Source organism: Haplochromis burtoni, unplaced genomic scaffold, assembly GCF_018398535.1.
Source record: "Haplochromis burtoni strain Fernald_Lab_line unplaced genomic scaffold, NCSU_Asbu1 Contig_120, whole genome shotgun sequence".
NCBI lineage: Eukaryota > Metazoa > Chordata > Actinopteri > Cichliformes > Cichlidae > Haplochromis > Haplochromis burtoni.
This window is the reverse complement of record NW_024582481.1, coordinates 444,703-456,647: the sequence shown is the minus strand read 5'-3', so window position 1 is coordinate 456,647 and position 11,945 is coordinate 444,703. Positions and strand designations below refer to the sequence as shown.

The 11,945-nt window shown below is 39.5% G+C and overlaps 1 protein-coding gene across 2 annotated transcripts; it reads right to left on the bottom strand.

Moving 5' to 3' along the window:
- Positions 1-2,691: 2,691 nt before the first annotated feature.
- Positions 2,692-11,499, bottom strand: LOC102290171 (FXYD domain-containing ion transport regulator 6). Of its 2 annotated transcripts, XM_005943139.3 has the most exons (9): positions 11,183-11,455; positions 8,289-8,345; positions 6,662-6,685; positions 6,426-6,449; positions 4,540-4,614; positions 3,265-3,301; positions 3,149-3,186; positions 3,032-3,056; positions 2,692-2,933 (listed from the first exon to the last, which is right to left on the bottom strand). In XM_005943139.3, the coding sequence occupies exons 2-8, from the start codon at positions 8,338-8,340 to the stop codon at positions 3,052-3,054; spliced, it is 255 nt and encodes an 84-aa protein (XP_005943201.1). In that variant the 5' UTR covers positions 8,341-8,345; positions 11,183-11,455; the 3' UTR covers positions 2,692-2,933; positions 3,032-3,051. The 2 variants fall into 2 exon arrangements, with proteins under 2 accessions (XP_005943201.1, XP_014195863.1); XM_014340377.2 differs by lacking the exons at positions 2,692-2,933; positions 3,032-3,056; positions 3,149-3,186; positions 3,265-3,301; positions 4,540-4,614 and adding an exon at positions 5,245-5,681 and having other exon boundaries at positions 11,183-11,499.
- Positions 11,500-11,945: the final 446 nt, after the last annotated feature.

Below are 11,945 nucleotides of genomic sequence, written 5' to 3'. Positions count from 1 at the left end.
TTAGTCAAGAGGTGACTTCAAAATTAAATTCATCAATAATTCCAATAAAAACATACTCGTGCGGTTCGAATACTGTGGCAACAACTTCAACTTGACGTGTTTCCATTATCGGGGTTGCAATATCAGGTAGATCTAGATGCAGTTGAAGCCACAGGCTTCTAAGTGTAACTATAGACCAATATGCAGCTTTTGCCCCATTTAAACAGCAGCTCTCGCCTTTCTTCCAGTCTTACTATACAAGCAGCATGCAACAATCTGAGAATCGACACTGCCCATTCACTACCAACACAGGAAGAGTGATGCGTCCATTCAGAAATGCTTACTATGCGCATGTGATTTGCCACATCTGTGTAATCTCATAAATGTGTTGGAAGTGTGTGTGCAAAGAGCAGAATAGGGGCATTTTGAGAAGAGGCATCCAGTGCAGGGATAGGGGGGGAGGAAATGTAGGATATATAAATATATATATTTTTTTTTTTTAAAAAAGATGGCAAATTCATACAACATGCACAGGGGGATCATCTGCTAAACTCTTACTTGGATGAGGATTTTACACATTTTGTGAATTTTTTACCTGTTTGAGGAATGATAGATGAGTTACCAAAACAATATTTTTATATTGATATATGTTACAAAGCCTTTGCATTACATATATATTTTTACAGATATTTTAAAGTCTAAACTTACTCAGGGCTATTAATATGCCAGAGACAAACATAATGACAGCAAGGATAACCCCTGTTGTCCGCAATGTCTCATAATCTAAAAGGAACAAAAACCACACACGAAACACTTATAGGAATTTATTGTGTATTTAAAGAATGCTATCAGTAGAAATACAACACTCATTTGGCTTTGATCTTTGAAATGAATAAACAACATAAATCTTACCATATTCGAAGTCGCTTTGGTCTGGAAACACTGTTTCTGCAAAGAAAGAGTGTCAAGTTATAAACCACATTTTAAAAGTGTTTATTTGGCCACAACAGTAATGGGATTATTACAAAGCTTTTTAATGCACTACAAGGGAAAGAAAGCTTTTCAGCTTCCCAGTGTGCAGAATTGGCTCCACAACTCCTCAGGAGTATTTTTCCCCCTTGACTGCAGCATCTTGGCTCAGCAGAAAAAATGGGTTAGAAGCCAGCAGCAGGATACAGAGGTGTCATCCCAGCAGCAGAGGATAAAAAGATCTTAAATTGAGTTAAACAAGAACTTGAAGTTAGGAGGATATTTTTTAAAAAGATTAATAATAATAAACTAAAATAAGCAATTTAAGGAGTCCACCCCACATCAACATAGTGACTTTTTAGAAACATAAACGAGCAAGCCCGTGCTAAGCAATTAAGATGTCTGGATGCCAAGATGCAGCTTGCATATTGCGGAACCCTCAGTTTCTCAGCAAGTGGCTGAGCAGACAGTTTTTCTTTCCACAGGTTTCCCCCTTCCACAAAATCCGAGAACTGTTTTAGAGAAGTACTTAATATTTGATCTGTCCATTCCAGCGGGGACATTTACTCAGGAACTCCCTGTGTTATGACACTCCGTGCATCAGCAGCTAAACTGTTTCCCACAACTCTAGCAAACAATGCAGCAATGGAACAGCATAAACATAGGTGTGAAAATGAAAGCAGTGATTTCAATTTGTTCCTGATCTGCAAAATAACTTTTTGTACGCGTTTCATTTTAACAGGAAAAACAAACAAAGAAACAAACCTGTGGTGTCCATGGCTGCAGTGCAGAGGTGAAGATGAGCTCAGGTGCTGGTTTGCAGTGTTGGACTGGATGCGAAAAGTGGGAGCAGCATAGCACAGCAGGGAGAACAATAAACTCAGGCGGGTCCCTCTGGTGGTTATGGTGAAACACTGCATGCTGCATGCATGGTGCAAAATGAAAAATAAATAAATAAATAAATAAATAAAAAAAATAATAAAAAAAAATATATATATATATATATTAGGGGTGCAACAATACTCGTATCGGTATATGGTGCAAAATGAAAAATAAAATATATATATATATATATATATATATATATATAGAGGCAGCAGGGCTGCCCACATGGGATACTGTTAATGATCCAGCCAAAGTTAAAACAAATATCTAATTTTATAATTGGTAGGCTTGGTAATTATCCCGTCTTCTACTACCTGCTAAGAACCCCAGCCTTGTGTTGTGTCTAAGTTTGTGGTGGAGAGTTGCTGTTATTTTCTGTGTAGCATCATTTTGTTTCAGCAATCATTATATGTAACCGTTAACTTTCTGCTATAGAGTATATAAGCTTGCACGCATAAAACCCCAGCTCCTGCCTCACATTGTCTTTTGTGCAGTGCAGTCATCCCATTGCTGCAACTCCAGGGAGGAAAAAAAAAAAAAAACAGCCTACATCTGCAGCTTTTATGTTCACTGAGGCTGGCAGACTCATACTGGTACAAAACCTGCCAATAAACAGCACTGAACACAGAAACAGGCAAAATTAAAGCCCTTTTTTCAAAAAGAAAAAGAAAAAACTCCAAAAGCTGCAAAACGCGGCATAAATCACTCTGCGCACACTGCTGGTTGTTACTACTGCATGTGTAACTGAGCTGGCTGCAGTGTCAGCAGAATCAGGGGTGCGGTGTGGTACAGTACAGTTCACTGGTTTAAATTTGCAGTGGCGCCAAATTAAATAAACACGCATTAAAACGTAAAACATCGTGTCAAACATTTGCTTTATTATCCTGCATCGAAGTGAAAATCTCAAAAATACAAACGATAACAACACTATCGCCATCATATAAAGTTGGCACAATATCTACTACCATGGAAAGGAGACAAAAACATAAAAAAGGAGAACTGTAACATTATGTAACTGTAGATAGCTTCATGTGTTCGTGGAAAGATTGTCTGCCGCTGACGTAGTATTTGCTGCCACCTAATGGCAACATTCAGCAAAACTGCAGAAGAGGTAAAGGATTCAGTTCAACTTAACAGAAATTATTTATTTTTGAGCTTCACTTTAAAGGTGATTCACACATGTTTGCAGGATACTTACCAGTTGTGCATCTATGTCTGTTAAACTGTGGAAAGAGTCTTATGTTACTACATGGTCAGTAGGAAAAAAAGAAAAAGAAAAAAAGAATAATCATTATATAAGAAAGGAGCCATTTACCTCTTCGAACACCTGGTTCCCCATCAGGACCCCTGGGTCTGAAAACATAACAAAACAGAATTACATTAAAAAAACTGATCGTGTGCATCCAGAATGAAAAATGTTTATTTACTTACCTTGGGTTGTCTCTCTTTGAACAGGTACACTTTCGGCCTGTTAGTTAAAAAAAAAAAATTAGACAGAATCACAAGTAAAAGAATTACACAGGGCTGGTATCAACAACACTATGCTTTTCTACAAAAAGCACAGAAGCAAATGTTAAGAGAATTTATACAAACACAGCAGTCAGCTTTGTACCCTTAAGTATTAAAGGAGGGAGACTGCTCCAAGCCTTGATAGATACATTAATTCACTTTCAAGCTCATTTTCATAAGCATGTCTGGGCTGCAAGCCTAGGAAGGCCTTATAAGCTTCCAACTACTTGGACTGAACCCAAGACTATATTCATCCACCAAAATCCCCCCCAAATATTTGGTTGCTTAACTAAAAATACATGTGGCGGTGCGCTGGATAACTTCAGGCTAGTAGAATTAGTGGTGCATGGTACGTGCAAGCCAAGAGTGCTCAGCTCACTTTAAAAAAATAAATAAATTATAATTTAGCGATCAGTTTGCTTTTAATCTCAATGAGGCAGAGATGAGATGATATAGTTTTTTATTATCCTTCTTACATCTCTTTCTGTCAAGCTGCAGCACTTAGAAAATATCTGAAAAATTATTAAGCCTGTGACCTACGTATCGCAAACTGTGACTATCTGTCTGTCATATATATATATATATACACACACACACACACACACACACACACATGTATAGGTGCATTTTATGTATATTCTGAAATGTCATTGAAGATTTTATTTTCTATTCAATTAAAAAAAATCTGTACTTTTCTTAAACAAATGGCATAAACGTCTTTGGTTAGCCTCTCTGTTTAAAGGACTCATCAATGACTGCTATTTCTATGTATAATTTCATAACTCATATACTAAATACTAAAACAAAACTTTCACAAAGTGCACTTGGAAGCCCACTCTGCTTTTTACAAACAGAGGCAGGCAGAGAGTGTGGCCGAGCATGTGAGTGCCACTGAATAATTTATTGGCAGGTTTTGGTTTCAGGGCTCCCAGTGGCAACAGCAGCATGTGCTGGCAGGTAAGAGGAGGACCCTTGGAAAGACACTGACTTCAGATATAAAGGCCAAATTGCTGTGATGCAAGGAGCATAAATGTGTTGAGACTGCACCAGAAGCATCTGTGTGGCTCCCTCCAAGACCTCCGAGGGAAACGGGGGGGCTGTGAGGTGAGTTTGCGCACACAGGGAATACAATCCGCTTACACTTTTGCGTTTACACATTTGCACTCTTGCTGTGTCTTTAGACGGCCATGCACTTACTGACAATGATTGCGATGCCCAGGAAGAACAGCACCACTGCAAAAACCAGCCCACCAATTCTCAGAGATTCATAATCTGAAATAACAAAAAACAAAAAAAACCTAAAAACACTTTGTAGTGTTTGCAGATTTACATGATGTAACGTTTGAAGTCTTCAGTCTGGAAGCAAGGCGTGAGACAAACAGCAGAGAGCGAGAGAACATCAAAAGAAGAAAGGTCTGTTTAATATAGGTATATTTTAATTATACCTGACATCATTTTGAGTATTGTTAATTAGTAATTATCTGTATTTATTTGTATATAGTACATGTACATTCATTTCATGGTTTAGTAAAATGTGTTAAAATCTTTAGTAATAAATATCAACTGAAAAAACATTTTGATCACAAGTTTATTTTGTTGTTAAAAAGAACAAAAACACTTATTACGGTACATTGTACATGTATTCAAACTGCTATGGATTTAAATAGTTATTACCTGTTACTCTAATGCAATTAAAGTCATAAAAAATAATGCAACTATAGTCAAACAGTATCCCATGCCAACATCATCACTTTGAACTTCAGATAAATCCATTAACCTAGAAGCAGAGGTTTTAATGGCACTTTCTCTTGTTGCCAATACGAACTATGATTCTTACAAGTGTAGTGTGTAACTTCTAGGGCTTTTTCTCAATTTTGACTATTTCATTAAAAACTTTGATCATTCTTAATTTCATGGCAGCAACGCATCTAAAAAAAAAAAAAAAAGGTTGGGTTCCACAGAAACCTTCTCTTGGCCAAACCGTTATGTGATCAAATCGAATTTTCAATTCTTTTTGGAAAACATGGATGCTATGCCCGCTGGCTAAAGAGGACAGGTATGAAACATCTGGATTGGTATCAGTGCTCAGTTCGAAAGCTTGAATCTCTGATTCTATTACACTCATTGTAAAAGAGCCTGTCACAAAATGAGAAATACAGTCAACAAGTCCCAGGACTGTTTAGCTGCTAGAATCCCATGTCAACAACATTCCTCTCCCAAAGGTCCGGCAACTGGTCTGCTCGATTCCCAGATGTTTCCCTGCTGTTGAAAGAAGAGGGGATGCTGCACGTTGGTAACATCATGTCCCCGTCCCAACTTTTTTTGAGACGTGTTGCTGCCTTCAAATTCAAAATGAGTAAATAAAATTTTATTTGAATTTGCAAATCAGTAGATTCCATTTTTATTTACATTTCACACACTGTTTTTTTTGTTGTTGTTGCAAATTTAGGGTTGTGTATACAAATGATTGTGGTACTTTTGCATTACAGTGCACTCATTCTCCACCAATATCTTCCCTGAGACAGCTCTGTTATTGCATCCGGTAAACAACAGATCACTGCTCTTAGGAAAGCCTATTCCTGTAGTGTAGCATTTTGATTATTTTAGTGCTGTGCCCAAGTGTATTTTAACAGGAAACACTTTGGTGGACCTTAAGTAAGTGAAGCAAATAGAAACACATGGAGGAAAAAGCGAGGTGGACAAAAACAAACAAAAAACTTTCCCCAGTGAAAATGATGCGTTTTGATCACCGTTTTAGTGGTAATTGTGTGGAATAGTACACCGTGGGCATGAGACAACTACCAAATAATCCCCTACCCTCGAGAACAAAACACAATAAAAGTGCATATAAAATGCAGATGTTCAGTCATTCTCTACACTCTTCCTTTGGATCGACTAAAAAGCCGTGACAGTGCTCGGTATTTACATTGGATTTACTCCAGAAGCTTGGCCTTAGGGTGGAAGTTTTCCATCACTTTTGGAGAAAAAACAAGTGAAAAATGTAAACTCATCTCAACCTCCCAGATGTTTCCTGTGTGGAGGGTCGATCATTAAAAGCCCAAGTTCATCTGCTCAGCCCTCACCGTATTGAAAATCCCTGTCGTAGTCTGGAAGAAGAAAGCAAAAAAGAGGAAACAAATGAGAAGCAGATTTACGCACTGACACGCTTCAGCGAGTACTCACAATATGACATCAGTTCTAGAGCATTATTAACCACTATGAGCCTAGTACCAGTTTACAGTAAATGCTCTACAGCGAGTACTTAGATTAAGCTAATTTGACTTTCTAAAAAAAAAAAACAACCCCCCACAATACCCACCTTTGTCATCATCAGCTGCAGAAACTGTGAGAGAGAAAGCAAAGAACATTGACCTCTATTAAGAAATTCAGCAGGTTACATAAGTGCATGTCAGCAAATGAGAGGCTGTTGTTGGACAAAACTGGGTTGAGCAAACATCTGAAACAGCGCCTATTAATGAAGGTCTTCATTTTGTAGCTGGCTCCTTAATTAAAACAAAACAGAACAAAACACGCACGCATGGACATTGTTCTCATGGGAACAGCGTGTTAACACTGTTAAGACCCAACTTCAAATCAATAAAATCAGGATTAGAGGGGTTCCAGTTATTGGCAGGAGGACCAGTTTCTATTTAAATCTCAAACATCACAAGAAATGTAGAGGATAAAATGCTTGCTAGCCCAGATATTTTAAAAAAAATCCCGGAAAATAATAACTGTGCTTCTTCTACCCCAGTATTTTTATTTCATCGCCCTGTTTTAATCCGTGCTCTGTCACTAATGCGGGGAACTTCAGATCGGTCTGTTCTAACACCATCTCTGCCTCCATGTGGAGAAAAAAAAGTTGGCTGCAGACTTTCAGATCTACACTGTTCATTATAAGAAAGGAGAAAGCAGGCACTGTTTATGTGAGCGTCAGTGGTCCGAGTGAGAACAGTGTAACCTTGGAGGAGCACAAGAGAACGCTACACAAATACTTGTGTTAGGCAACATTTTGCATAATTAATGCGTTATTTTTAACGGTTATCATTAACAATATTCGACCATAATAGCCGATGCTGAAAGCACTGACATGATAAGGCAAGCGGAGAGTTATTAAAGAGTAAAAGCTTTCTGTTCTAAAGTTTAAGCTTAGAGACTTTTCTGACACTTGCTGAAAGAATCACGTGAACTGCTACAAATAAGATTGATGCGGTTGAAACCCTGAACTCAGTAATATGTTATCTGTTCTACTGCATCCTGGCTGCTGGAGAGGAAGGGTGAAAGTCACACAGTTAACGCTGACCTTGTTCTTGGGCAGTAAATCCTAATATTATTCTTTTTCCTCACCAAAGCAGAAACACATTCTATCATACCGATGCCGACAAGTCTTCCAAAATAAGGTCTAACCCAAGAGTCGGACATAAAAGTCAAAGAAGATCTGCTTAAGATCAAGCACAGCCGATGGCATGCGGGGTGCACGGATAAACAACTCTGAGACCAGAGCTTGCATTAACAATGGAAAACTTGGCAGCAGTCTGAATAACTGATTTATTCAAACTGCTGTATAAGGAAACATTTACACTAGTCTGACACGGCCTTTTCTCTGTGTACAACACCGGGGTGAAAGATTTAAGCTGATTTTTGTTTAAGTATGCAAATTAGACATTATAAACATCTGACCATGTTAAAGTGCCATACAATTATGCATGCAACATTAAACAGAAGCAAATCGAACGTTCATGCTTCGTCAGTGACCACTCACGCAAACTTACCAAACACCTCCCTTCCAAATGCTGATCCTATTATACAGACACATCAGCTCATTTAGCATGGAAGGACTTAAAGCAAAAGCTAGGGAAAGGGGAAGCAACTGAAGAAGGTCATGCTTGTTTTAAAGGGGGGAAAGCACGTAATTCTGCCGAAGATCTCGTGAAAAGAATACCCACCAAGCGCAGGAGCCAGCCAGGAACTGAATGCCACCAGTGTCACAAGATCCATTGTACCTGTTTGGAAAAGTCAAACAAGATTGGGCTGTGTCAGGATGTGAAATCACAATAACAGGAAACAATAAATGTCTTAACCCGATTGTACACAGTTGTAAACCCCCCCCCCCAAAAAAAGACGTGAACCTTCATGAAATCAAGTCTTCATTATAGACAAACGCAATTCAACTGGATTAATAACACACAGTTTTACTTTTCGTGTCTTTATTCAAGATGCCAACTGATCCCTCACAGTGCAGGCTGAAAAAAAGTAACTCAAACAACTTTCTTTATTAGCAACAACCTCAATCAGATGCTAGCCTGGAGAAGGAGAGGTATGCACTGGAGAAAACAGGAAGAAATAACACATCTGTGTGAATGAAAGACAGACAAGTGGGACAAACAAATAATACCATTTTAAGCTACAGACAGTGGACAAGAGAGGTGAAGAAGAGAGTGCAGGCAAGTACTGATTTGGTGATATTATTAGACAAAGGATGTTAAAGATGGAGCTGCCAGGCAGGAGAAAAAGACAAATGACGTCCAAAGAGAATCTTTATGGGTGTAGTGAAGGTCATGCATAGGGTTGGTGTGATAAAAGTGGATCCTAAGGACAGGGTAATATGGAGGCAAGGTAATCCGCTGTGGCGACCCCAAAGTGAGTAGCGGAAAGATGAAAAAGAAGAGCCTCAATCAGATGTTACCGGTAGCTGCTTATGAGATCGGGCAACAATCAAGAGGAATCTCGCAACGTTTTAGGAAGATTTTTGAAGCATTTTCCAGCTAGGGGCACCTCTTTAATGTGTTTTCTAAAATTCTAAGAGTTGTCTTGATCAAGGAATAATTTACACATCTACACATTAGAAGAACAAATTCTACAACCCTCATTTCAGATCTCATCTCCTTAACAAGAACGTCTGATTCCAAGACGATTTGGGAGAACTGATTACAGCAGATGCTTTTACCAGCCTGGACTTTTAGCGAATGTTTTTGTATTCAATTAAGGCAAGTGAAAGATAACTTTTTGTGTTTCCAAAACATGCTCCAAGTTCACAGATGGTGTTTTTGTAGAACTATAGAAGCAGCCTGCTTACAACTTTGTGTGGTTATGAAGAAGCTTAATTTAATCTGAATGACATCTTTCTTCATGAATATCTGACATCCTCTAGTCTAAAATAAATCAGCTGCTCACACTGTTCTGCTAACGGAGAATCAGCCACTTTCGATGAAGTTCAGAACTGTTTTCACAATAGTCTATGGTTAAACTGAACTGAGTTTCACGTGGAAAATCATTGACACCATGCCTGGTAGGGAGACAATGCTCTTTCTCAGCTAGATGCCACATAACAGGCTCATGAATGTTTTCTGTATGGGAGTCTTAATACATAGTGCCTTAAATCTGGGTAAGCGAAGAGGGTCTATTTCAAGCACAGCCCCTCAGAATATGGAGCTCAGCAGTGGAGGGGTACCAGGCAAGTCTGGTGTTGAGTTGCACTTGATATTTGGTCAGTGGATTTGGACTGGTTTTGCTGGGTCATCTACTTTACAAGTGGAGCAAAACCTTGGGGGAAGCATTACGGTCTATATATTACCTAGTACACTGGGATTCTCTTACACCCATATGTGTAAGGTTATGTTTTAGGTTATGATCTCACCAGATCCCACCCTTCATGATTGGAAATGGGCTGAAGGTCCATTCAAGAGGCGAAATTGTGTTTGCTTCACAGCCCTAATTACCAAGAAAAAAATACCAAAACAGGACAACAAAAAAATGTAATGCAGGTACGCAAAGCTTAGCTCTGCAGTCATAGAAAATCTAAGCCATGAAATAACATCTTTTGCAATGCAAAGATCAAAGCCTATGTTAGCAGAGCCAATGGCTCCCTCCCTGGCCCAAAGCACTGATGGGGATTCATGCATGACTAGAGTGGGGGTGTGAACACGAGCCTGGAGCCTGGAGTGGAGAGAAATGAACACTTCAACCCTGGGAGCAGGATTAACAACAAAGGCCTGCCAATCAGGTTTAATCAAACAAATACAGGGTGAGTTATTCGAACAAGTGCCAATCCAATAATCTTGTTTGTTAGCCTTCTGAGTGATGGAGAGGAATATAATGGGGAGACAGGAAAGAAGCCCGTAGAGCAACACGTAAAATGAATTATAATGGGTTATAATAAAGTGGGATTAACACAGACTGTTTGCAATTAGGAATAGGAGCTTGTGTTTTACATTTCACTTACATAAACCCGTTACGGGGTATATTTAGACTCCAAACAGACTGCATCACCATACTTCCAAGGAACAACACTTGAGGTTTTTTTCCTTTCGTAGTTTATTCTGTGAGGTATAGTCTGAAAAACTATGATATTCTGACATCTGTGCGAGTTGTCAACAATTGAAGCCATTCAGATTGTTACAGATTAAGTGACATTTCACAAGTTGTTGGCCACAAACTCACGGCTCAGCGCAAAAACGAGCCTCCAGTGAACTTGGCACGTAGAAGTTAGAGCAAATTTACGAGCAGGGAAAAAAGGCTTTCATAGTGCACAGAAGCATTGCAGGTATATGCAAAGAACGCGTAGGCGTGAGAGAAGCATGAGCGATGGCTTATCTAATTAGACGGTCACATGGTGGACGCAGGCGTTTAGTTGGGGGTGGTGGTGGAAACAACGTTGGAGAAACCAAGGAGAAAGACGATATCTTTCTAAGAACATATCTACCAATCAAACGCTGCTGACACAGGGTCCTGTTTATATGCGTGCAGAATCTATTTAATATATTTGTACCTGCATTAATATGAAAGTCGTGTTCAAGGAAACGCATTCATTTCAGCAGAGCACAAGTCAAAGTGAACTTACCGTATATCCGCCTCCTGGAAACTAATGTGAGTTGAGACTTTTCGCTCAGTGAGCTAAACTTTACTTGGAGGGGAGGGAAAAAAAAGTTTCCCTACGTTAAACACGCACAAAAAAATAAATAAATAAAATGCATGCAAAACCTTCTATTATGACTTGATTAAAAATGAAGCCGTCTGGGTTGCATTCTGTGTGGATCGTTCACCATTCCCGCCTGGACCAAGTCGGTTTCTCCTTGGTCTTGCCTCAGGAATGAAAGGGGGAGGGGGAGGCGGGGTGCCACTGAAGTTACTCCCAAAAATTACCCAGGACTGCCCCGCTCACAAGTAAACAACGCAGGCAGAGCTGGACTGCAGCGCTACTGTGAGAGGACATCATCATCATCATCATTATTATTCCCACGCTCTTTGTTGCCAGCGCCTCTTGTCAACATGTTTTCCACAATGAACTATTAATCACGCTCATTTCTCCCCACTGGCAAATAATAGCCACAAACTGCACGGAACACAGTGAACTCTTTGTTCTGTGCTGCAATTTCCAGGCTTCAAAGAGAGGTTCGGTGCAATTAAGCAAATAAACACTAGATGGCCAGGACAGACTGTCACTGTTGCAGTTTTCTCTCAGCTACATGAAAACTTTGTTCGCGAGGTGTTTTTCCAAGTCAGAGTGCCAGCTTTCTGTCCCCTGACAGCAAAGCCTGGCCGGGGTGGAGGAAGGGCCCCCTTCCCTACTCTAAGGACCTTTAGTACATATAGGTTTCTTATAA

Excerpts from the sequence above, each read along its gene's own strand:
- LOC102290171 (XM_005943139.3), bottom strand. The coding sequence starts at position 8,340 with ATGGATCTTGTGACACTGGTGGCATTCAGTTCCTGGCTGGCTCCTGCG. Across the intron at positions 6,450-6,661 it reads TGCAGCTGATGATGACAAAG|ACTACGACAGGGATTTTCAA; the intron begins GTGGGTATTGTG and ends TTCTTCTTCCAG. Across the intron at positions 3,302-4,539 it reads GGGCATCGCAATCATTGTCA|GCCGAAAGTGTACCTGTTCA; the intron begins GTAAGTGCATGG and ends TTTAACTAACAG.